General features: G+C 39.0%; 1 protein-coding gene across 2 annotated transcripts; it reads left to right on the forward strand.

The window, feature by feature from the left end:
• The first annotated feature begins 149 nt into the window (after window positions 1-149).
• Window positions 150-26,552, forward strand: NUCB2 (nucleobindin 2). Of its 2 annotated transcripts, XM_021525617.3 has the most exons (13): window positions 150-271; window positions 10,277-10,420; window positions 11,037-11,144; window positions 11,856-11,982; window positions 14,465-14,568; window positions 16,139-16,324; window positions 16,967-17,057; window positions 18,637-18,695; window positions 19,831-19,923; window positions 20,925-21,014; window positions 21,537-21,707; window positions 22,013-22,094; window positions 23,781-26,552. In XM_021525617.3, exons 2-13 carry the CDS (start codon window positions 10,277-10,279, stop codon window positions 23,891-23,893), a joined length of 1,368 nt encoding a protein of 455 aa, XP_021381292.1. In that variant the 5' UTR covers window positions 150-271; the 3' UTR covers window positions 23,894-26,552. The 2 variants fall into 2 exon arrangements, with proteins under 2 accessions (XP_021381292.1, XP_085436270.1); XM_085580144.1 differs by lacking the exon at window positions 150-271 and having other exon boundaries at window positions 10,223-10,420.
• The last annotated feature ends 356 nt before the right edge of the window (window positions 26,553-26,908 follow it).

Genomic DNA, 26,908 nt, shown 5'->3' on the forward strand with positions numbered 1-26,908 from the left:
CTCGGCGGCGCGCGCGTCACGGCGGGGCGTGGCCCGCGCCGCCCAATCGGAGCGCTCCGCGACGGCCGCCGCGGGTCGGCGCCGGCCAATGGGCGCGCGCCGCGGGGCGGGCGCTGTGCCCATGGCAACGGGCGCGGGGCTGTCGCACCGAGCCGCGCCGAGCGCCGCCGGAGCCGCAGCGCGCCCGCCTCGTCCCCGCCATCAGCGCCGCGGCTTGAGCTGCCCTTGAGAAGCAGCGGCGGCTCCTCTCCTGCCGCAGCGGGACCCAAAGGTAGCGCGCCCGTGCCGGTGCCCCCGGCGGCGGGGCTGGCGGAGGCCTGGCCGCGGGGCAGCCGCCGTCAGGGTCGCGGCGGGACGCGGGGGTCGCAGCGCGCTGCCGCCGGCCAGGCTGGGGCGCGGGGGGTGGCGGGGGAATGGCGGGGCCGGGGCCGCCGGGCAGAGCGGGCGCAGCTGAAGTTTTCCCGGAGCGCCCCGGCGGCCGCCGGGAAGGCGGCTCCGGTGTGGGGGTGTGTGGGTCCGTGTCCCCTCCATTGGCCCCCCTCGGGCCGCGGCTGTGCGGGGGGTGACGGCAGAAAGGAAAGCGGAGCTGGCAGCGGCGGCGGCTGCAGCAGCGGCAGAAATGTTGAGTGGCTCTAATTGCACAACCGCAGGGAAAACTTGGGCGGGAGACTCGACGGGTTTCACTAGAGAGGGCACAGCTCTTCAGCGTCGCTGTCTAGAGTCGAAGAACGCTTTGGGTTGGAAGGACCGTGGAGATCATCTCGTTCCAACCCTGTGCTATGAGCAGGGACACCTCCCACTATCCCAGGCAGAGCCCATCCAGCCTGGCCTTGGACACCGCCAGGGATGGGGCACCCACAGCTTCTCTGGGCAACCTGTGCCAGCGCCTCACCACCCTCACAGTAAAAAACAATTCCTACTATCTAATTAAACCTACTCTTTTTTAATTTAAAGCTAGTCCTTCCTGTGCTGTCACTACATGCTCTTTCAAATAGTCGCCCTTCATCTTTCCTGAAGGCTGCTTTTGGGTAGTAAAAAGCTGCCATTAGGTCACCCTGAAGCCTTCTCTTTTCCAAGCTGAACAATCCCAACTCTCCCAGCCTTTCCTTGTAGGAGAGGTGCTCTTATCAGCTTGGTGGCCTCCTCTGGACTGACTCCAGCAGGTTGCTGTCCTTCCTGTGCTGGGGTCCCAGAGCAGACCACATCTTGCCATGCTGTTACTCTGCCACCCCTGGAGGAGCTCTGGAAAGTATTCCAGTGCCAGGCTGGCCACTGCACTCAGATAATTCCAAAAGTGGAAAAGGTTGAGGTACAGCTGTAGAGAGGTAATGTTTTCTGCTGAAATGAACATGGCTAAGGCTTTCAAAAGAGTTTGCATTTTGCAACGTTATTTAGTAAGCCCACAGGAGAAAAAAAACAGTGCTTTGTTGTTTGACTTACAAGTATTTGCTATGGAAAGATAACATCCAGTAGTTTCAACATGAAACCATCACAGCATCAACAGTGGTGTGTCTGTGCACTTATGGTATCAAGTTCAGTGTGGAAGTTTGTGGTTTTGTGTCATATTGTTTTCTCTCAGTGTCAAGAAAAGTCCTGTAGCTGACTCAGTATTGATGTACCTCTACTCTGAATTCTGGTGACTGTCCCTTTTGACCAAGCAAAGCAGCACAGGGAAGATTCCTATTGTAGAGACTGGAAAGGAGCCACTCAAAGTCTTTGAAACCTTTGTGGACCTCAGCTTAAACTCACAGAAAGTTTATGGGAGAAGCCCACATTTCTGTGAGCACTTAAGATCCTGTTATGTTTCTCACTGTCATTTGCTACACAATAATCTTGCACAGTCACAGTCAGTGTTACATCCACTAACCTGGTTACATAAAGTGCCTCCTAAGTGTCATCATCTATTCTCCCCTTTACTTGCCTCTGAAGTCTCTAGGATGGTAGCAGTATTTTGTTTCAGAATAAGAAAGATAATTATGTTAAAAAAACAACATAGGTTTAAACAAATTGTGTTGATGTAGAGCAATGTGAATCTTACTCACTTCTAACCAAGACAAACAAAGAAAAGGGGGAAATAAAATTATAAATTTATACTGCTTGTTGGGTCTGCTTAAAACTTACATAACAATTGGATGCAAAGGCATGTGATATTAAGTTTGTTATTACACTGCCTGAGATACCATTATTTGGTGTCTGAAATAGTATTCAGAAAACCCCACTGGGCAAATAAAACCCAACAACAACAACAATAATTATTTTTTAATAGCACTAAGGCAGAGTTTTCATACCTTGGCTGTGCAGTACTGGTAGTGCTGCTGACATAAACTTTCTCTTCATACAAGCCAAATTAAAGATTTCCTGTCAAAACCTGCCTCCCTCCCGCCATACATACCTAACTGAAATTGCAGCCATGAAAGGGGAGAATAGTAGTTCTCTCAGGTAATAAAAAATGTAGAATATATTGACTTAACTGTCAGAGGTGTGGAAATATTGACGCAGTAGTTTCAGAGCTGTGCTGACTAAACAAATGCACTTTACATAAGAAAGATAAAATCATTTACTCTTAAGTTTGAAGCTGCTATCAGGGCTTTCTATGACTTGAACTCCTGTGCGGAGGTGCTTGATCTAGTGAGGTATTGTGCTCTCACTATTGATTGCTCAGTAAGCAGAAAAGATTCCTCTCAAGTTGCTGTCAGGTACCTGGCAGACAGGAGCCTTTTGCATAGGGGTGAGCTTTTATGTAGATAAAGGCATGACCAGGTGCTACTGCTAAACCAAATGAAATCAGTCAAAAGTCGTGTTACTTTCAATAGTTTTTGCTCTTCTATGTGTGATTTGACAGTTGGAAGAACAAAAAAAACCTGTATTTCATTGGAACCATTTTAATCATACTCAGTTGTAAATATTATTCTTCATCATAGGTAATTCAAGAGAAGTGTAGATCCTTTTCACGACTGCATTTCTCCTGCTAGTCATTATAAAAATAGAATGGGATGTTGATGTGTGTTTTTGTTTCTCAGCAAGTAGAAATCAATGGGAATTAGCAAACTGTGAACATAAATCTCCTTAGGCAGCGGTCTTTAAGTGCCTAAATATTTTTAAATCTGGCTCCACATCATTAGACCTAGATTTAGTCTAGATAACTATTTTGTATGTTTTTTTCAAAGGGGAAAAAAGTACCTTGGACGCCTGAGGCATTCAAGGCTTACTTTAGCATCATCACTTGTTGTTGACTAGAGCAAAATGCATATTGTTAGAATAATGGAAATACTTTTTGATTTGAGTTTAAGCTAATTCATTGCTTGTGTGCAGTAGTGCATTTGAAGTTGCTTTTTATGTCAACACTGGCAATACTGCGATTTGCATTTATGAAGAATGTATTTATGAGACTTCAAGTGTACTGTTGTATTATGTTCTGTGTGGGAACTGAAATTAGAGTGCAGGAAGCTATAGCTGTAGAGTAATTCTTTTTTAATTTCCTTTTGAACCTGATAAGATTTTTAGAAAGTACACATTGAATTCAGTACAAGTTTTTGCTTGACTATTGGCTTCATATATCTTTTTCTGAGGCAACCTTGTTGGAAAGAATTAATAAAACCAAGCAAGTTGTTTTGAAAAACAAGGCTAATATTTCAACATTCTTCAGTTAGTAAGGTAGCTTTGTAGACAGAGGTTTTTATTTTTTTGAAGCAAGGACAGGGAAGTTCCTTGGAGGCAGGTAATAATACAAATATGTATATGTATTTGTATGTGCAGACAGGTTTTTAAATTATGAACCATTAGCATTTCAACAAGAAGAAAAGTCTTCAGACTTCACTTAGGACACATCTAAGCACGTGTGTAGCTTCAGCCATACAATTTGTATCTATGCCATCTTTCTTTCTGGACATAGTTGTGTTGTATTATGATATTATCCTATACTGTGTGTGGTTTGAACATTAAATTGCTCTTTCCCACTCGAGCATTCATCGTTTGTGTTACTATTGGATGACTCATTTAATAAAACAGCTGAAGTGCATTTTTTAAAAGGAGGTTCTTTCAGCAAATGTTGTACTAGGCACAGTCGAGGCATGCTGTGTTTTCTGGGAAGCTGAAAAAAGCAGCTGCTCCATCAGCCAGCTTTTAGTTGTAAAGAAAATTAAGCAGCTCGAGTGCAGTTAAAAGGTAACGAATACAACTCAAAAGAATTTAAGGCAAGTAAACAGGATGGGGTAAAAGGATTCTGCTGCCTTTATGTACTCAAATAATACTGTTTAATAATTCCATGTAAGATTAAAATGCTTGAAAAAATACGGAAGGTCTGGTGCAGAGAACTGAGTGGGATGTGCTCTAACAAAAGATTAGGACAGCATGGCCAGTGTGAAACCTGTTGGATATTGGCCAGGAAAAAAAAGCAACATCTGAATCATACAGTTAGTCAACAGCATTGACAGAAAAGAAAACTACCTGAAGGATAATGAAACTTCATATATATATAATTATATAGCAATAATAGCTGGTTTATAATAGTTAATAGCTTGCACATTAACTTCTAAAGGGATCAGTTTTAATTTGTGAAGGGAAAGGTGTAGGTATTTTTGTGTTTGAAACATTAACTTGTATGGAGAAAACTATTGCAGCTTGTAGCCATTTCCCTTTGCATGTCATTTCCTGCCGGTGTCTTCAAGGGGCAAACCCAGTGTGGGGGACTGGTGGCCAAGTGTAGAGACAGCCTCACCACAGCCAGAGGTTAATAGCTTAACAGAGTGAGTGCAAACAGGTTTTTCCACTTGTTTCTCAAAATTGCTGCCACATGTCAGCTGCGCTTATGCCAGATTAACTCATTGGACTAACAGTGTGAAGAAGATGCATTAACTCTTGATTTATGGAATTTCATACCCTACTTAAGGTATGATAGCTTAAGGTGTCTTTGCAGCAAATGCTCCTGAAAAAGACTGGGAGGAACTAACAGTGGTCTTTCCAAACAGAATATGGGAGAATAATAATGTGCTTGTGCCTAATTTCAAACATTTAATGTAGTTTTTTAGGGTTCTGTAAGTGGATCAGTTAATAGATTTTCAAATAAATTTTAAAGAAATGGAAAAAGCTCATGGAATGAAACATTTCCTGTTTAAATAGTGATAGATGAACAGGTATAATGGTGTTTCAGAGAGGTGAAAACAGATTGAAGATGCTAGGTGACTGGAGCAGACTGATGAAGGAATACTTTACATCTCATTCCAGTACTGAGGGTGGAATATTCTTAGAAGAATAAAACAGTGGATATATTTTATCTGTTTCCTGGCTTTTTTTTTTTTTTTAAATTCAGCACTGCTTGTGAAGATTATTCATTTCTCCAGTGTACAGCATAAAAATAGAAAGTCCCATTGCAGTCATGACTGTAGAGAACATTGCTGTTATCCTGCACATCTGTACTGTGTCTCACACAGGTTTCATTACTTCCATATCAGATAGAGCAGGCATATGTGAAATCTGTGACTAGGTAGGTTTATTTAGTATTATGTGAGTCCAGATTTATGTTTTCATTGCCCATCACGGTACACATGGGTTTGGCAAGTGCAAATGTGTGATGTGACATTTACAGTGTTGTGCTGTCTTGCATTATAACCATTCACTGAGCTTCTACATGTGCAGACACTGCATCCTGACAGCACTTTATCTTTTTGCCTGTCTCACTTCTGAGAATTTTTTGGGTAATTATTATGATTTTTGGGTTTGTATTACAATACCTGGCATCTGTATAAAATAGGTGTTTAGCAGTTTGTGCTACAGTTGCTAGAACAAACTTTAAAAGTAGCATTTGAAGTTACCTCTCAAAGCCTGTAGCTCTTAATAATTCAAATGTTCAATCCTGTTTCACTGACATAGGAATTTGTGATTAACAAATAATCAAGATTGCTGACAGGCAGCCTGCAGCTTTTCTTTTCCAGTTTTATTTTTCTGTTCATGCAAGTAAATTGGTGGCTGTCTTCTGCTATCTCATTCTTTTGAGCTCTTGCTGTTTTTTGAAATACTTGAAGTTATTCTTCCTTTTCCCCGAAAACTTAGGATATTTGCTTTGTTTACAAACTACAGTATTTGTCAGTTCTAGAACACTTCTTTTATGATTAGTTCTCTTTATGTACTACAAGTGGGAATGTTTGTTTATCCCTCTTGTAAAGATAAGATTGATTTCTGATACCAGCAGATTACAGTTATGCTACATTTACATCTAGATGGGCTACCTGTCTTTGACTAAAATATCTTAATTTCCAGATGACAATTGTAACATTAGCTCTCTCCATCTGTCTTTGAAAAAGTAGTCAGCTGGGCAGATCCATAACAGTTTATATTTCTGTTAAAGCTTATAGAAGTAGGAATAACAACAACAACAATAATAATAATAAGCCACATGGCAAGACAGGGGGAGTATACTGTGCATGACATACTGCTGATGGCAGTGAGCAAAGTTACACTGTTCCTCTTCTGCAGCACACTGTGATTGTTCACTTGGTGGCTCTAGTACAGAAAAAAGCCACATTGCTGACATGGATGCACTCTAAATTCCTGGGAAGGGATGGGCATCCAGGAATGGGTTTTTAAAAGTGCAGAACTCTTAAAAGCAGCCGGTAGCGGGCTGAGAGTGAAATGAACTCGCTTGGTGGAACAAAAAGGGGAACCCGCACTTTTCTTCTCATCCAGCCTTTTCTCACTCTTCCCTACAGTTGCTGAATTTGAGAATTGTGCTGAGTTTTTCTGGCAGCTGATTAATGTTAGATTTTGAAATGGGCCTGGTTTCTCTCTTTTAGTACACGTCAGAGTAGAAGGTGCCCAGTGACTCAGGTGACACTGGCACACTCTAAAGGTTGACTCATGTCTTAGTCACCTGCTTTTTTAAAGGAAATTTTGGTGAGTATAATCTTGGACTAGTAGATACCTAAATACAGTAACTCTGTCTTCACTAGGTAATTTTTTATTCTAATAAATGTATTTCCAATTTACTTGTTACATCACAGTTGGGTTCCTCAGAATACTGTGGGAAATGCTGTGTTAGGCAAAGTTGTATGCAAAGTCAGCTGTGATGATAGAGATACTATTTACTTACCCATTTTGGACTCCTCTACTTTTTATTCTTCCTGGTATGTGTGAAATTTTGCTTGCTTTATCAAAAAAGCTACAATAAAAACATCCACTGCATAACCTGAAGCAAAACTGCCTGATAAAGTCTTCTGAGCAGCCTATTATATCAAATAGATATGAAGAACATACTGTGATATCATCCAGTCTTTCCCATTATGTATGACAGCATGTAATTACAAAGCTTATAAAAAACCTCATTGCCAATTCCACAGAACATCAGCAGAGCCAGTGGGACTTAGTTCGATTAGGCCTTTTGATAGATTAATTCTGCTGACTACTGCAGAGGTACTTCAGGATGATACAGCTCCGTTGCCCATCCCAAATCTGGAGGTGATTAGTGCTCCCTTGTATGGAGTTTGGCAAACCACCGTGGTTAGTAATATATCTCAGTTGTTTCAGCTCAGCTGAACTTTCTATGGACTTTTTATCTATCAGTGTTCCTCAGGAGCAAGAAAAAGTCTGAAAAATCTAAGTGTGCCCCTCTTCAACGTAAACTGGCAATCCTTGTCTCCATAATTGTTCATCTTGTTAGAAGCTGTAGGTTAGGAGCTTTAAGAGATGTCTTTAAAACGGATCAAAGACCAGTTGTCACTGTTGAAAGTGTTGGCTTTAGCACTTGCCCGTAGGCAAAGAATGAGTCAATGCCAGGCCAATGTGAGAAGCACCTGAGTTTCTGGCTTTCTGTGCTTCCTGCCATCACCTGATGGGCTTCAGCATGCTCATTTCCTAGCCTCATAATGATTTTCTAAAACACTGTTTACACACCTTGCATAACTAGAGCAGTGTATAATGATATTAAATTATTTTTATTACTATAATTTTGTATATATGAAAATATTTTGGTTGGAAAAGTATCCATCTTTCAGGTTCCAGATTTTTAGTATTATCAGAAGGCTACACTGTTCTAAAATGAATACTTCAAACGTTCATAACCTTTTAAAAAAATGTTTTGCAAAATGCTGATAGTGTATATGTACATAATTATTATATACTTGATAAGTATTTTGAGTTTTATTAGTTTTGTTTCACATGCATTTCCTAAACTTGAAGTGGGCTTATATCCTTTCACTTAGAAATTACTAGACAGCCCCATTCATTCTCTGCAAGAACTTCAACAAAGTGGGTTTTTGTTTTACTGGTAGTACCAAGAACTACTCTCAGTTTTGACATCTACATCAAGATTAGGAGAACTGAAGACCTGGTATTTGTTAGTTATTATAATCATCTCCTGTGATTAAATCCTGTTGAAATTACAAATCTAGGCACAGCATTTATACAACAATATTCTGTAATTAGAAACACTCAGCATACTGGAACTTTGGCATTTTTAAAAGCAGTGGTAAAAAACTAACCCTTTCACTCATCAGCTTTCTAAGTCCCTGCAAGCCAACAGTTTGTGTAGAGGTATAGGAATTAACTTACCAGTTCCAGCAAATCAGTCTGGTTTCTTTGTGTCTTTGTTTGCTTGTTTTAAAGGTATAACCTAGGCATGGGTAGTCAGATTTGTGAATCTGACAGTAATGCTGACATCCAATTTCAAATCCTCCATGTGGCAGCAACTCCTGCTATCTCATCTGGTAATGATCAGATACTATTTGTAAAAATACAAGTAACAGATATTTGCAGAGCATAATCCATTGACTCTGTTTGCTGAAGATGTGATTAAGAAGAAACAGTTTTAAAGAATTTACAGAACTTTTTTGTAATTTTTGAGCCTTTGACATATAAAACATATGGATAGGTGGATATACTTTTATTTCCAGCTATTTCCTCATCCCCAGCAAAAGAAATAATATCTCTACACATCTTGAATGCATTTTTTTAATGAATATGAGTGCTTTTGTTTCACTAGCAGTTGAATCGGGGGAATAAAAGGTGTCAACAATGCTTAATATTAAGTGTGTACTATTATCTACATTTATTGCCATAGTAAAGGCCAGTTTAACTCAAGCAAAAGCAATGTATCTCTGTCAAGTACCAGATCATGTAGTCAGGAAAACTGGCACTGCTACCATAATTAGTTTGTCCCTCTCTCCCCTCCCCCTAAAAAGAGATTTGGTGGTGGTAGACATAAATACTTTTGACAGAATTCTTCGCATGACTTGCTGAAGCACTTGTACAGAAATTCCTCCTGTAGCAGGTATACTTTTGATTTATTTGACTGCACGTTTCTGCAATATTATGTCTTTTTCTTTGGCATATCTAAGCTAATCTTAAACAGTCTTCAAGTGGCAACTTTCACCTTCTAGGAGGTGACTTATATTACCAATGTAACACTGGAGTTTGCTCAGACTTCCTATAGAATATCCATAGATAGTGGAGTCTGAACTGGTCAGATTGTCTCAAGAGCCTGACATTGCTGACAGATGCCGGATTGCCATCATTACTTTTTTTAGCTGGATTCCCTGTACTCCCTCTAATTATTCCATCTTACTAGTTTCTGAATGAATTATTTTCAACCAAGGTTGATAGAGGGGAAGAAGACAAAGTCAAGAGCTCAAATTGCTCAGTGCTCATCACATTATGTGTGAGTTAGCTTCACCTAAGACACTAAAGAAAGGGTGGGGAAAACCATCTTCATAAAGCCCTGTCCTCTACAACAATTTCAGGTCATGTGAATATCACTTTTCAGGAATCTCTACCCACCTGACACAGATTGTAAAATATTCTTCCTGCAAATCAATTTTGGAGGGGATCTTGACTCCAAATTAGGCAAAGTATTTCAGTGTTGGAATGTAAAATCCACTGGCATTACTACACTAAGATCTGATTCAATGTCCCTAAATGATCTTTAGGAGTTTGCCAATAAATTCAGCAAAGGCATGATCCAAGTAGGAATGTCAGTATTAATTATGTGAGATTTGAATATCCTAAATAGGTGTTGCTATCTGTTATTGATAATACCTCAGCAGGTTACAAAGCTTTCACCATTTACAGTTTAGTTATGGCACACAAGTGGAAGCCAATCTGTTTGCCTAAGAATAGCATTCAGAAATTAAGGCTGTGTTACTTCTTTGAGTTTTTGTGTTCCTTGAGAGCGGGACATTGTGAGGAAAGTGGGTTATTACAGGTATCTATGTAGGAATGTAAAAAAATTTTCTCAGTGCAGTAGGTTAACATGATGCTTGTTAATTTTTGTGACCTGGTCTCATTTCAGATGAAGAGGTTATCTGTCCTGTCCCAACAGTGTCTTGTGCTGATGACATGTCTCCTAATGGCCTTGGAAGCTGTACCTATAGACATAGATAAGACAAAAGTCAAAGCAGAAGGCCATGTAGAAGGAGAGAAGGTAGAAAATCCAGTAAGTATAAAGAAACTCATCTGATTAAGTGTTTATCCTAATTGTTAGTAAGCTGGATATAGCAAACTCCTTTAGAAAGAAACTAATATTCCCTAGCATTGTCAGTGTGTGTGCCATCTACTGTGGGGATGTTCTGTTTAAATTTGTTCTTTATTTATTTTCAATGAGCTGCTAAAGGTGAGCTGGCATATGGAAGGAATTCCCAGATTACAACAGGAAGAACATAACTGCTCCACAGAGACTTAATTCAAGTGATTGAGTGGTGCCTTAGGAAATTCCACTCACTGATTCCAGTTCAGTGTTTCAAATAGAACAGTAACAAATGAACTGCGTTGTTTTAAAAAAGTCACACACTATATTAACATGACAGATGCTTGTGTATTACAAGGATTCCTAATCACTTTTCATCTCTTCCTTGTCAGTTGCTGAAACAATGGATCATAAATTGCTATAGGACAATGATGCAAATCTGAAAACACAAAGATATGTAGGACAGCATAGTGTTGCTAAGATTAGAATGTCAGTTTAATAACTGTATTTAAACAAAACTAAATAACTAATTGTCAGTATATTCTTTCCTCAATTTCCCTTTTTTTTATTTTATTTTTATTTTAAGGATACAGGACTTTATTATGATGAATATCTCAGGCAAGTAATAGATGTCTTGGAAACTGATAAGCATTTCAGGGAGAAACTCCAGACTGCTGACATAGAAGAAATAAAGGTGGGTTCAAAAAAAAGAGTTAAACTGAAGTTAATTAAATCCATAATCATGAGCCATGTATGTTGTATTCTTTCTTCTCTGGCTGTTGTGCATTGCCCCTTCAGGAGCTGGAAACTTAGGAAGGGATGAGTAGAAAACAGTCTAAAGTGACAGACTTAAGGAGGAGATCCTGCCTTTTTTGTTTCCTTTAATCCCTCATGCTGCTGCTGGCAGCTTGTGGCATCTTTTCCTTCTGTGCTATATCTAGTGTCACCTTTGGAGATTCCTCTCCATTTTCAGGTTCTTGCAATACACATTGGTGTTTGCTGCTGCCTTGTACCTTTCCCCAAGCCTACGAGCCCTCCTAGAGAGCATGAGGCACTTTGTGTGCTTCTCACAGTTCTTTTGAACTCAGAATATTGAGAATATTTGATCAATAAATTTGTCACAATTTTTTTTAGGCATTGCTCCTTCAAGGTTATGGCCTTGCTCTTTGGAGGAGCAAGATCCTTAGAGATTCTCTTTTCTGAAGGCTTTTAGGCTTACTCTCTGTTTCCATAACCATAAAAATTTTGAATCTGCTCTTTGGGAAAATGTTGAGATTCTTAGAGTGTGGGCTACATCATTGCCAGAGACTGCCATTAATTTGCTGTCTTGCAGTTTGTGTCTAATGCGAATCCTAAAGGCATCTTTCTTCCAGTGTTTATGCGTGACTTTTTTGTTTTTTGACAGAGTGGAAAGCTAAGCAGAGAGCTTGATTTAGTAAGCCACCATGTGAGAACACGGCTGGATGAACTAAAAAGACAAGAGGTAGCAAGATTAAGAATGTTAATTAAAGCTAAAATGGATTCTGTTCAAGGTAAGAGTACAGAATTTATTCAGGTGAGTTAACAGATGGAATTGTGTTAGAGAAATGTCAAAGTCCAGCAGCTGTGCATTGTTTGTTGTCACTAGTAATGACTGAACTGAGAATGAGTGTCCTTTCAGAGCTGGCCTGGAGCCATTAAAGACCTGTCTTTATAGGAAACTGGGGAGCAGAGATTAGCCATCTCTGTTTTATAAATAGCTGAACTTGTTTCTGTCAGTGGATTTTTCAGATACTTCTACCTCTTATTGCATCAGTTCATAGATGGCACACAGAGAACCAGTAACATAGTAGGTCTGTGTTTAAGAGAAAAACCATGACACAGTATTTCATAACCTTAGGGGGTAGAAAATAATTTTTTTGTCAGTATTTTATTGTTGTAAAGATGTTAGCAAGTTTTCAAGAGGGATCCCAAGAAATTCAATACATAATGCATCAAATAAAATACTCCTAGAATAAGGATCTGTCTTGCAGGCTAAGCTAATTTAGATGTGGCAAAAAAATGTTTCTGGGGATGTTGTTCCTGTTGCAGACAAGCAGTCCAGTGACATCATGGTGACATTCACAGCTAGGTGCCAGCAGCTAATGATACCTGGGTGTGTACATAGTTGTTGTAGGTATTGTGAAGTTTAATGGACTGATTACTTCTACCCCCTCTGCTTTCATAAATCAATAGTAACTAACAGAGTGTGCTTTAGAAAAAGAATTACCATAACACCTCAGATCTTACTGTGTACATGTGAGATCTTACATTTGGGAACAGATAATTGCAGTTTGGAATATTCAGATGAGTACTAAGATGTAAAAACACTTTGCAAAGTTTATAGTCAGCTTTGCCCATGAGTGCTTCATATCATATACACGTATGGCCAGATTAACTATAAAATACAGCTGCCTTTACACACCTAGACAACATCTTGGAAAAGGCACAGGAAAAATTCTATAGCAGCAGCAGGCAGAGAGGTTTGACTTCCTTTTATTTGCTCTTGTAATCTTTTCCCTATAACACCACTTAGTATTTTAGTCTTCTGTCTGTTCTACAAAAAGAAAAAAAAAAGGCACACAGACCCCTCCTCTTTCTTTCCTCTCAGCTGAATCAGGTTTAAAGAACTTCAGACAACTAGATCTGAGATTCTATTCAGCATATATTCAGTCCTCATCCAGATGTGTTTTTAAACATTTTTAACAAGATCCTACTTGACTGAGCAGTGCAGGCCAGAAGAATGTTAGGAGTTGAGTCTCAGATCATTCAATAATGTGGCAAGTAAATAGTGTCCAATAGAAGTAGTCTTTTCCCCTAAATGTAAGACATGGAGAAAAACAGATTTGGGGTCTGGTTTTTTTAGTATTTGCTGGTTTTTCTTAAGTCTATTACTACACTTCTGAAAATGTTTCAAACATAGACAAAGGCACATATATTTAAACAGAAATTATGATCTCACCAGGGAGGAATGATGGCTGAAATCTGCTGTTTTGTATTAATACAAACACACCATTGATTGTAAAGCAGATAGTTTGTGAAAGAACAGTATATTCTGTTTATTCAGAATATTTTCCAATATTCTGAACATATATTCAGTATATTGGAAAATGTGCTTTCCAATTTTTTTAAAGAAAATATTTTTTGCTAAGCCATCTAGTAAAAGATTATCACAACTGTTGTACTTAACATACCAAAGCATAGGAGAGTAGCATTAGTGTTCAGAGACCATGGTAACAGCTAGAAAAGCTGTGGTAGAAACGTGTGTAGTTTTAGTGCATTGTGTGGTGATACTGGTGGATATCACTCCTGTCACAAGGAAGAGAAAATGTTTCCACCTTTTAGACACAAGACCTGACTCTCCACTGTCTTGCACTTCTAATTTTTTTTGTAAGTGAAGTTTAAATATCTGCTTATTTGATTTGACACAGTTTTACACAACTGTAAAACTGTACAAGATTTACAACTGTACAGTTGTACAAAAATCTTTGGCCAGATGTGTCATTTGCAAAATGTCCAGGGCAGTTGGATTTCTCCCAGTGCAGGAAAAATAAGCAAGTTATTGGTTTTGGTAGAGCACAGTGTCAATTATCTCATTTATATAAAAGAGATTTTTTTTTTTTTTTTTTTTTTACTTTGTAAAACTCAAATGGATCATACTTTCTCTTGCTGAAACAGAAGCTGTAATTTGTGCATATAAAATGATAGGGTGCAATGCACCCATCAGAAGGAATGTAGTGCCGTCAATGTAGTGATGGCACTACATCAAGTTTGTAGGAATGTAGTGCCATCAAATTGCCACCAAGTTTGTCAACTTGCTCCAGGAAAAGCAACTTCAGGTATGTTACTGTAGTTTCCTCCAACAATGAAAAAATTATTCAGTCCTCAGGGAACCTCAGGTACTTACAAGGCATAAGCTCCCGTGTGAGAGACTTCTTGATTTTTCTTGATTTCAAATTTATTTTAATGTTTTACATGTATACCTCATTCTTCCAGACACTGGTATAGACCATCAGGCTCTCCTTAAGCAGTTTGAGCACCTGAACCATCAGAATCCTGACACCTTTGAAGCTAAAGACTTGGATATGCTGATCAAAGCAGTGAGTGCCAGATGTGAACTGCTATGGGGGTCGGGGTTTTAATTATTATGCTTTTTACCTCTGGTAAAGGGAAGTCCTTTCCTATATACTACATTTTATAAATTACACACAGTTTTCATTTTCAGAGAAATATCAGTTGCCTCCATGCACACTTGAAAACTGGTGCCAGTGTGCATGATGCAAAAAAGTCTACAAATTTTGGGATGTCACCTTAACAGGACTTAACATTCATATGCCAGTACAAGCAACTTTGGGAATAAACCACACCTTTATAAGAGCCTTTAAATTAAACACAGGTGAGATAGGGGTGCCTTTTTCTGATTTCTCTTTCTATATGATAGAAGACTCTCAGAATGATGTAAATAATCACCCCTAGCCTAGCCACATGAATTTTGGGATATCCTATATATGCATCAAGCTGCAGAACTACAGCAGAGTAGAATTTGAGATAGCAATATTAGAAATTGCTTATACTGGGCATGGCATTCAGTGTCTGTTCAGCAGATTCAGTATTAGTCACAGGTGTGTGGGGTTTATTCAGGGGATGCAGTTAAGCTAAGCAGGGCATGGCTTTTTTTTCAACTGCTAGAGAAAAATAGACTTCCCAGAAGGAAAAATGTCTCAGATATATTCTAGAGAGCACTGCATGTCTGATATGAGAATTTGAAGAGTTTTAAATACTTCCAAAACAAATTGAAAGATAAAATCTTCCAAGGGTAAAAAAATTGCACAGAAATTATCTCCATTTTCTGTAGAATTATTTTTATAGAGATACTATAATTTTTCTGAACATTTCTGAACATGTCTTCTGGGAAAATTCTGGTTGGCTTGGAGAAGCATACCCTTAACAGGGCAATTCTTTTTTAATTATATATTTTATTGTTTTGTCTTCTTGTTTCTCAGTCAAGATGTTGACAGGGTATAATGCATACTTAAGGGATCTTAGCTTTGGAATTGTTTTTTAAAACATACAGTGAATCTGAAAAGTAAAATGTAAATAACGGAGAGACAATATCAGGTGTAAGCATGTTACTTTGAAAACCACTACCAAAACATCCTTTAATACTTTGGCCTGTGTGAAAATGACACAACTTTAAACTCTATACAAGAACTTGTCAGAAATTCTCCTCTCATATCCTTTCTCTTAATTATTTGGGGCTTTTTAATTTGATTTGTATTAAGCTGCTGCAAATGAATTCCAATTATTAATGAAAGCACTTTTGTCATTAATCTGAAGTATAAACTACAAATGTTCTTATTCTGAAATGATCAAGGAGTTAATGGTACTGTTAGTGTAGGACTTCATTGAGTTCGTTTATTACTCACTGATGAGAAAGGACACCTTGAAGCCTTCTTACTGCACCATGTAATTGCAAAAATTGTCCAACAGATGAACCATTATAAATTAACTTCTGTGGAAGGGAGGAGAGATGTTTCTGCATCACTGTCATGTGAAAGGAAGCCCTGAATGGCAACACGGCCAGCTTTGCCCACAGATCTGAACAATACAGTGGTTTTAATGTCAGATTATGTTACGTAATCATCTGTCTGCATATATCCCTATTTTTAGGCTACAAGTGACCTGGAAAATTATGATAAGACTCGCCATGAGGAGTTCAAGAAATACGAGATGATGAAAGAACATGAGAGGAGAGAGTATTTAAAAACACTGGATGAAGAAAAGAGGAAGAAAGAAGAATCCAAATTTGAGGAGATGAAGAAAAAACATGGAGATCACCCTAAAGTTCACCATCCTGTAAGGCCACAGCCTGTTCTTAGGTGACTGAGTGTGAGCTTTCCAGAGAGAAAAAGCTAATACACAGAAAGGTGTATTTTGTTTGTTCTCATCATTTGTCTCCTCTTACTGATATGGGAGAAGAGAGTGGGCACACTGCTGAGAGCATGACAAACCCCGCTGTATAAACTCCCATTTTTTCTGTACAGATGTGTTATTTGCTGCCAAGATTCTTATACAGACACTGAAATTCCTAAGGAAGGAGCCAGAACAGTATTTAAAACTGTAGGGATGCCTGCATGGTATGCCTAGCCTGCAGGGAACTGCATCACAGTACCATTTGTTCTAGGAAAGGCAAAATAATTCAGCTCTCTTCAGTCGTTGTTTCTGGATGGGGCTTTGGGGCCATGGCTGATTATTACAGGTGCTCCTTTCTACAGAATATGCATTTCCTTTACACTCCCCCTTTCCCTGGACCTTTAGTCTAATGAAAGTATTAGACTTGACCAAAAGGGAAGGAAAGAAAATGCCACTGATTCCTTTTGCCACATGACTAGTCAGCAAATAAAGAAGGCCTTTCAGAGAAACCATAATGCAAAGGTAATGCAGAGAAATGACACTAAATTGTCTTTTGAACAGTTTTTCTTTGTAACCAATCTATAGGGAAGCAAAGATCAACTGAAAGAGGTGTGGGAAGAAGCAGATGGACTAGATCCTAATGAATTTGACCCCAAAACATTTTTCAAATTGCACGGTAAGAGGTTTAGTTTTAATTTACTGAACAAGTGACTTTGTTACATTCTGCTGAGGACAAGTTTGTCATATGTTAGGATAAAGTCTTACACCTCAAGCAACTTGGGTGAATCTGAACAGTACAGAGGAGAAAATATTTGTTACTGTTTGTAAATTTCATGCAATGTTTTAAATGGAGTTTAAAAATTAAAAACATTCAGAGTTTTGTTGAACGACTCCTAAAATCATGCAGGCAAAACCCAGTAGTGATTTCTTAGGGAAGTATGGGTACTTAGAGGGCTGTCCATAGGTATACCTTTGGTTGCACAGTAGGTACTGGGAATAAATGTTCAGAAATTTGTGTAGGGGCAAAACCTGTTTTCTCATCATCTCTGCAGATACACTTACCAAATACCCCTAAATCTTTGGAGTGGTCATAGAAGGGCCAAACTTCTTCAGAAGTTGAAATATTCCCTTGATAAAACAAAACCCCTCTAATCCTGCCTCTAGATTTCTGAGGAATGGGCAGCTAGAAACAAGCAGTAGCAGAGATAAGGATGCATATCAATGAATGCCTTGCTTTACATATGATGGTGTCATCAAGAAACTTTATGTTCTGATATTGTTAAATGCTTCATCATAAAGTGCCCCTGAGTAGATCCTGCCTGGCACTAGGCTGCAAAGGGTTGTATAGTATACAGAATTTCACTAATCTTAAAGATGATGATTTAGATAAAGAAAAGTGTTCTAGTTTGAGCTTGAACTTTTATCTCAGTTTATAATACATAATAAGCATGTATTATGACAGAAGCATAGAATGGCTTGGGTTCTTAATGATCATCTTAATGATCATCTGATTTTAGTTACTAAAACTTATCTCTTCTTTCTAGAAAGAGATTTTGAAAGATAGCTTTCTGAAATTTTTTGGTAGCTTGTTTGTGCAAAACCTACCAAAACAGAAAGAGCTGAAATCACCTGTTGCCTTAGAGCTTAGTATATAGAAGACTTCAAAGCAATTACACAAAAATACTGGGAAATAATTTGAAATGGATTGTTTCTTTTCATTTCAGAGGTAGTGTAACAGTATTCAGAGCACAATGTAGGATAAAAGATGGATCATTAATTATCAAGTATTCTCCTCTCTGCATTTGTTATGACAAGTCATCTTACGCTTATCTCAAGTGCTCCATATTTTTGTAGATTTTCATATCGTTCTATAAGTTTTTAAGGAGTCATGTTGTCAGTTAAAGTTTTTATGCAGAATCTTGTTGCTTGCTCCTGAGTCTAATTACAAATCTAGTGGTTAAATGGGGACAACTTGTTCTCAGCAATATTTTTTGGCAGTTGCAGTCTGCGCAATCCTGCGGTGACCTATTTCAGTTTGCTAATCTAAGAAGTAGAGAGATTGCTCCAGACTTGTCCAACCAACCAAAAGTGACACTCCAGCCAATGCCTGATAAAAACCTAAACAGAAGAAACAACCTATGTAACCAGCTTTTTGCTAGATGTGTACACTGATCCTTACTTAACTCTTACAGATCTATTATGTGTATGATTTTCTATATGTACTCAACTTGTATTTTTAAAACTTCTTTTTGTAGATGTCAATAATGATGGTTTCCTGGATGAGCAAGAATTAGAAGCTCTATTTACTAAAGAGGTAAAAAAAACCACTGAGAATCTTAACTTCTGTCAGTAAATGGTTACAGGGATGTCTGTTTTTCCCAAGTATATTTGGGGGGCTTTGGACTACAAAATAGAGTATTCATGCCAAGTTTCATGCATCCTTAATATTTCTACAAAAATGTAAAACCTATCAGCAGGCAAAATAAAGTAGTTGAAGCATAGGAGTCAGACATCAGAAATCATGTATTTTTCTGTCCCAGGCTTGCTGGAGATTCTATAACTACTCTGCAGGATAGGTATTAGCTGTGTAAATTACAATGTAGAGAGCTGCTCTGCCTAGATGCAGCCTCATAAAGGTTCTGAAGCTTGGCACCTGTGCTCAATCAGTGTTCACCAACAAGTCTGATGAGAAAAAAGCTCACACTTGTGTGCCTCGGCTCAGGGACAGCACTGTGGAAGTGGCTACAGAAATTTAATATATTTTATGTCTGGCTAGTTTCAAGCACATCTGATAAAATAGACAGGCTCTTAGTTTCTTTAAGCCTTGGTTGGTTGTCTAAAAATTTAACTCTGGTACAATAATTTGCCATAATCTCCTTCACTACAATGAAGACACAATGCAGTCTTTTTGACAGATGTCTCACTGTTTTATAGTTTTGTAGTGTAAAAACTAGGGCCTTAAAATTACCTGTGGCTGGGCAAGTGCAGCTCAGTGCCTGAGAAAGCCAAGTAGAAGCATATAAGCATGAACTCTCCAGAAAGGCATTGTACAAGAAGAGAAGTGAACCGTTACATTTGGCCCTGAATTTGTCTTGTGATACCCTGAATGCTTACCGGGGTCAGCTGCATGCCCTGGTGACAAAGCCACTCTCTCCCATTCCAGAAACCACGTGGAACTTCTGCCTGCTTTGAATCAAATGTAGGATCAGACTTTGCACACTGAGGTCAACTTGACTGTGACATCCACAGCACTGAATTGTAACAGACCACATGAATTAACTGAAAACTTCATTCTTAGGGAAGAAAGGCTCACTTGTTGCTTAAATACTGTGCTGAAAAGGGAAAATTGCACACAGAGAGATCATCTCACACCACTTTTCCAGATATGCTCTGCCATTTGAATGATAAGCCTTTTCTTCAAACTAACATGTACTAATTTTCAATTTCAGTTAGAAAAAGTTTATGATCCCAAGAATGAAGAGGATGACATGGTTGAAATGGAAGAAGAAAGGTTGAGAATGAGAGAACACGTAATGAATGAGGTGGGGCTGATTCTCTTCTGTGTTCAAAAGATACAGTTCTCCTAACATGAAGTGTTGTCCAAGTGCAGCAGAAGGGGATGGCCTGTCTCACTGAGTGCTGCTTATGCTGGGATTATGCCAAGTTACAATTCTCAAGCCCTGTCCCTGTAGTCTGATGTAATGCCTGCTGACTAGTTTTTATATAAGGAGTTCCAGAGAAGGAGTTGTTTTATAGCCTTGGTTGTTTGCAGATACTGAGATAAAACAGAAATTCCTTGTGAGTTGTGGGTCAAACAAGGAAGACTCTAAGAGTGCTTTGGACCTTGGCAAATGGGTCACATTAGGTGTGAGAAGAGGGAGTAGAGCAATGTCCTCTTTCATATAGCTCAGCTTTGTGCCTTTAAGAGGGGGCTCAGAGCTCAAGCTATCACCTGTGACAGTGAAAACCTTCACTGGCTCTGATGGGTTTTCAGCTCAGGAGATACAGGGGTGTTTTGAACCATTGTGTTTTTCATCCATAATATTTCTGTATTCATCTGTATTCCTTAAACTTGAGGAACAGGACAAGTCTGGTCATCTATTAGTCATAAAGGGAAGTATTTCCTCCCTTCCCCTTAAAGGATTCCAACACAATTCAGTTGGGTGGGATTTTTGTTTTTCAAAACCTCCTCCTCCAATGGCAGAGATAATTTTGTAACTGTGAGTCAGAGTAGTTACCAGAAAGCTACAAAACTTCTTTTCTCAAAAAAAATCATACATTCCACTATTAGTGTTTGGACTGTAAGCACAAGTGTTTCCAATAAAGCCAGAGAATTTTGAAGTAAAATGTCAGGATTTACTTTGTAGTTCTGTTTTTGTTAAGCTACATAAGCTTGGGAGAGGAATTTTCAGAAAATGTGGGCACTCCCTTGAAAATGTGACATAAAAAAATTGAAAATGGTTGTATTTGACTGATTAAATAAAAACATTGGCTCCTCCAAAACCTGTCCTTTAACTTGAGCTTGATTTTTTATTTCAAATAGGTTGACATCAACAAGGACCGGCTAGTGACTTTGGAAGAGTTCCTGCGAGCTACAGAGAAAAAGGAATTTTTGGAGCCAGACAGCTGGGAGGTAATGAAAGTGTGTTCCAAGTACAACATGCAACACCATTACCAGCACTTGGAGCAGGAAACCAAACGGCGTGTCTGTAACCTTTGGTTTTTTTCAGCTCTGCTTTGGTATGTGTGTCCTTAAGCCCCTCAGCTGAAGGTAGCATTCAGCTGCCTAAATATAATGCAGATGTGAATTCCACAAGCGGAAAAGGTCTGGCGCCACCCCGGGGATTCGGGAAGAGGTTTTCACACGTGCCTTTCAAATGGAAATGGACGTTTTGTTTATCAATCACTTCAAAGGGAAGATAAGATCTGGAAGAAAGAGGATATTTTCTCCTACATCTAAATCCATAATAGCGTTCTGTTGAGAAAACAGATGAGAAATTACTATTTTGCTGTTTTTGTTGAGTGTACACAGTGTCATGTCTCACTGTTTTGTTGTGAGGGTATTTTAGTGAACTGTGCAAGAATTTCAGTAAGAAAATAATAAAACCCATGCTTTCCTGGCTAAGTATTCATGCTTGTATGTATTTTCTTGCAGACACTAGATCAACAGCAGCTCTTCACTGAGGACGAGCTGAAGGAATTTGAAAATCACATTTCCCAGCAGGAAGATGAACTTAGAAAGAAGGCAGAAGAACTTCAGAAACAGAAGGAAGAGCTACAGAGGCAGCATGATCAGCTTCAGGCTCAGAAACAAGAGCTTCAGCAGGTACATGTGTGAGGACAGCATATATCTGTTCTCTTTTTTCTATCCTTGTGTGTGTAATGGCTCTTCACAATTCCCAGTGCTGGAGATTTATTTTTATTTCTCATATGAGTCTCAGCTGAATTCCAAACTAATGGTACCACAGCAAATAATAGTCTGGTGTTCTAAATTAAAACAACTCAGCACTATACCCACTAAGAAAGACCTTACATAACTGCAAAATTCGGTTTAGGTGTATTCATTTATGTCACATCAGAGAAAACTGACAAATTCAAGTTTTTCAACTATTGTATTTTATTTTTCGCCAGGTTGTAAAACAGATGGAGCAAAAGAAACTACAGCAAGGAAGTCCTCCTGCAGGACCAGGTGGAGAACTGAAAATCCAACCCCGTATGTGTCTTTCTGTGTAGATACACAAGCTTTAAAATAAGATTTGCAATGTAAAAGTCATTACCTCCATATTTTCTGTTAAAACTATTAAGCTTTAATGACTTCTGAAGAGAGGTTCACTAACCTATTTTTCAGAGGGAAGTGAGTACTAAGTACTCCTGAAATCTCACTGCTTTTAAGTCCATAGTAAGAAACCAGAGTCCTAGCACAAGGCATCCAATGGACAGAGAAGGAGGATTATGTTGTATTAATCTGAAATACTGAGATCTAGAGCATCCAGGGAAGAACAGGGACATAGAAAAGGTCCCATGATCTATGGCTGCACTGCAGCCTCAGACTGCAGAACAAATCAAAGCATTTAAAATCCTCAGTGGCAAATTTACCAGCAATTGGATGTAGAATGACACAAGAAGTTAGCCTTGGGCAGTATGAATGACCAATTGCTTCAACACCCTCAGGAAAAGGCAGTGGCATAATAAATCACTGCATTTCATCACTAGTGGCAGCAAAAGTCAGGTATATATTAGCAGTTCCTATCCATAGCAAATTGCCCAGGTTTCCTTTCTGCTTTTTGTCCATTGGGCTCTGCTGCCCCATGCATCCTAAATTAGACTTTTCATGTCTCTAGAAAGATTGAAACTATGCTGGCTTTATTGGCTTCATGTGGTGATATGATCAGTGAAGCTCAAGAACTTCTTGACACTGATGTCAAATATAAGCTTCAGACCTATCTAGGCAGCCTTTTGAGTGCTAGGAGCTCTTAACTGCTCCTGCAGGGCCAACAGTGGGATTTCAAACCTCAGGAGCTGTGATTACAGCTTACCTTGTTGGAGACTCTGAAATTCTGCCCACTCAGTTCTGTGAAGGGATGAGATTTCAGAATCTATTGAACTCTGCCTTTTACTTGCTTTGAAACTCTCTGTAGGTAACTTCATTTGATGATCCTTCATTCCAAGAGCCTAATTTCTCCTCACCCTCAGTAAAACCATTGTGTGTAATTGCCAATGATACATCTTTCAATACTGTCAATATTGTAGCAGAGACTGTTCTTAACACATGTATTGTTTTATGTAAAATTATTCTGTAAAGTCATTCAATTAGGTGTCATGAGAATTCATTATATTAGTCAGAACTGGTCACTACTCATTCACTGAATCAAGGATGTCCAAGTAGACACTACTTTAAATCTGTAGGCCACTGGAGCTACTAACAGTATGGGGAAAAAAAATCCAGAAATGGAGCTGCACGCTCTGAAATCTTCATCAAACTATGAAAATTAGTATTACTTAAATGTATGCAAAGAGAGAACATTGGAAGTACTGATGCAGTGAGGAGTAACATACAGGAGCAAGTTGTTAATTATTTCTTTTTCACGCTTCCCATATTGGGATTAAAGGCCTCATAAAATCATGATTTATTTCAGAAAGAACAATGTGTTTAGTGAGGCTATTTCACAGAAAGCAGAAACAACTTATAATCTAAGATGTAACACTGACTAATAGTGCAGTCTGTTGGGTCTCAATCCAATTTCATTGTTAGGCACACAGAAAACTCTTGATTCCACTTACAAACCAGAAAATAGATTTTCTTTGAGCGTCCCTGTGCTAGAAACTTTCATTTGGAGAATTTTCACATTTGGGGCCAGTTTACTGAGAAGTTACAAAGTGTTCTTTACTTGTTTTCCAGCTGCTGAACACAAAGCTGCAGATGCACCACAACACCCAGCAGGAGGAGATCAGCCTTTACCACCAGGACATGTCCAAGAACCAGCTGTCAGAACTGATCAAGTTCACCCTTAACCACTTGTGCCTCGACTTTATAGCATCTTTATAATTTGGGGTGGGAGGGGTGGGGGGGACAGGAAATCAGAGTGAAACATGAACTTTCTCCCTCAGACTGTAAAATCATCGGGAATGTTAGAGATGAAGTATCAGTCAGATTGGATTTTTTAAGTTAAATTCATTTTCTCTCAAGTGCATCGGTAAGAAACACAAGGGGATCAAGTAGAGGCTATAACAGAGAAGGGAATTAAGAAAACCATTAATACTAAAGGTTTTTATGGCCAGGGGTCTGAGCAGTTGAACTCTCCCCTCATAAAGAAGGGGGAGATGTCTGCCATTCTGTGTTTAGGCATGAATCAGAATCTTCTCAGAGAGGAAACAGGGAACAGGCCTGGATGTTAAGTTAGCTCTAGTTGGATGTAGAAACTCCAGAAATGCTGAAAAGCAAAAGATGGGGAAACAACGACCATAGATAAAGGCCTATTTCCAGTACTACCAAACCCTTTCTTCTTTGAGACCAAATAAAAATGAAATTTCTTAATCACAGAAAATTTTGCACTTTCTAAAATTTAAACACAGCAAAGAATTATGTGGAACAGTGAACATTTTTCATGTTTACAGAAACCTAAGAATTTCACTGAAAGCCTTCAAAAGGAATACTGTGCTTGTGTACTGATCTGAACCGTCCTCCTTGTTGAGATGAATTCTGTGTAGCAGCTGAAAGCTCAACTGGCCCTTGGGACAACACTTTTGTCCCCATTTCTTTTATCAGATGCCAGCTGATCTCAAAATTTTGCATGTTATTTAGTAAGCTTTTTATGTTGATGGAAATATTGTGCAAAACAGAACAAGACTCACTGTCTTTTTCTGTGCAATTGTCCTACCTCCTACAATAAAACCAGATTTTTCCAAGTGCACCATGTGCTTCAGAGAGCTCTTCTCAGACATGAATCTGGGATTTGTGAAAGGTCTCACTGTTGACTCTTATGAGTCTTTCAGCAGTTGGTCTAAGGTTAAGAAGTGTCCTAAGCCAGGGGTGCTACTTGATTGTATTATTTTGGTCTTGAACCAGGATAGGTCCCTAGTATTGCAAGCCAAGATTTTACAAGAGTAAGTTGATTTTCATGTCAGTTTTATTATAATGCTAAAAAGTTGTGCCAGTGTCCCTGCTTCTCATTAACTTCAAACTGAAACTATCCTAAAGTGTAAACCTTGTGTGGATTTCCTTGTTTGCTTGGGTTTTAGTGGTTGTTTTTTTGTTTGTTTTGTTTTTTAAACATGGATTGTTCTGATTGTATAATACTGGCTTTGGACGGATACACACACCTCTGCTAGCATCCTTTACATTTCCTTCCTGTTCTGTGGCTAACTGCTGACAGTGGCATTAAAAGAGATATTCTGGGGCTTGAGCAAAGAAACAGAAGCATGCCTCTGTTAGAGAAATTTGTTCCTTTCAGAATAAGACTTGAATATTTTAGGCAAACTCAAAAAACCAGAGGGAAATTGCTAACATTTTGTGTTGATTTTGGGAAGTTTCTCACTCTGATGAACTTTGGTTGATGGAAGCCAGGCACATTCCTTCCATGCTCAAGGCTTCTTTCATCTGACTTGGGCATATTCATGTTCTCCACACAATGCAGCAGAACTCGGTGCCAGAACAGATTAGGTTTCCTTATCTATTTTATCCTGTTGTCATGTTACATTTCCTTCATTTATACCACTCAATTTGACTTATTTCACCCTTTCATTTTGTTCTTTATGCAAGTAGCTGACATTTTTAGTTTCCAAAACCAATGTCTCCACTGTTTGTCATTTCTATGCAGTTCTAAAACAGTTTGGTTTTGTCTTTGTCTGGAGATTAAAATATCTTTCAACAGCCTCATCTGTTTGCAAAGAGGCCCAGACATAGTTCCAGCTCCATGAACTTTCTCTGGGCACAGCCCTGGCTTTGGGGTTGTAGCCTCATAATGGGTAACAGGGTGAGGAGGGAAACAGAGGGAATTATTCAAATGTCATGGTAAAGGCAAGGGGAAATCTTAGTGCGTTTTCCCCATCTCACATGAAAGTTTACAGAGGACAAGTGGTACAGCCACAGATGTTTGTAGAGATTCAAGGACCGAAACCTTCAGTATGAAGGCATTTTACCATATAAATCATTCCTTCAGGCTACTTCTGCCTCCTAAGATGCCATTAAATGTCATGATGGCTTTGTAATGCAATGCTCAAGCTTCAGTTTCAGTGCAGCCTCTTACATTTGATTGCAAGGTCCTGACTCTGCTGTTGGCAATTGTCCCCCTTATCCCATTTGCTTGGAAACATCCAGAGTTTTGTAAAAAATTGTTGTAACTTGGAAAGTGGAAAGGTATAACCACAGAGAAATAAGGGACTGGAATATCGTGGGCACAAGTGCTTCTGCCTATATTGTTCTGCTTTTCATTTAGGAGGTGATTACAACAAAACTGTATCTAACTTTATACAGACACCAATTCCACCACAAAGATGCAGAGATTTGGTTTTGTACTTGGCTGGGATTTTGGTAGGAGATGAAGGGGTAAAATTTGGTTAATGTTGTACAAATTCATATCTCTGGTGCAATATATGTAAAAAAAAAATAAAAGCCCCACTCTGTACTTTGTATAGATTAGTTTTTAACTGGATTAAACTGAAACTCAGCACAGTGACAGAGGTTTAGTGTTTTATTTTTAGTTTTGTTTTATTTTTAGTGGGTGGGCAAGAGCTGGGTTTGTCATCATAGAATCAGAATGGGCTGGGTTGGAAGGACCTTAAAGTTCATCTTGTTCCAAGCCCCTGCCATGGGCAGGGACACCTCCCACTATCCCAGGCTGCTCAGAGCCCATCCAGCCTGGCCTTGGACACTGCCAGGGATGGGGCACCCACAGCTTCTCTGGGCAACCTGTGCCAGGGCCTCACCACCCTCACAGTAAAGAATTTTTCTCAGTATTTAACATCTAACCTAATATCTAATCTAATCCTGTCCTCTTTAGTTTGAAGCCATTTCCCCCTTGTCCTGTC

Source organism: Lonchura striata, chromosome 5 (genome assembly GCF_050655825.1).
Source record: "Lonchura striata isolate lonStrDom1 chromosome 5, ASM5065582v1, whole genome shotgun sequence".
Taxonomy (NCBI): domain Eukaryota; kingdom Metazoa; phylum Chordata; class Aves; order Passeriformes; family Estrildidae; genus Lonchura; species Lonchura striata.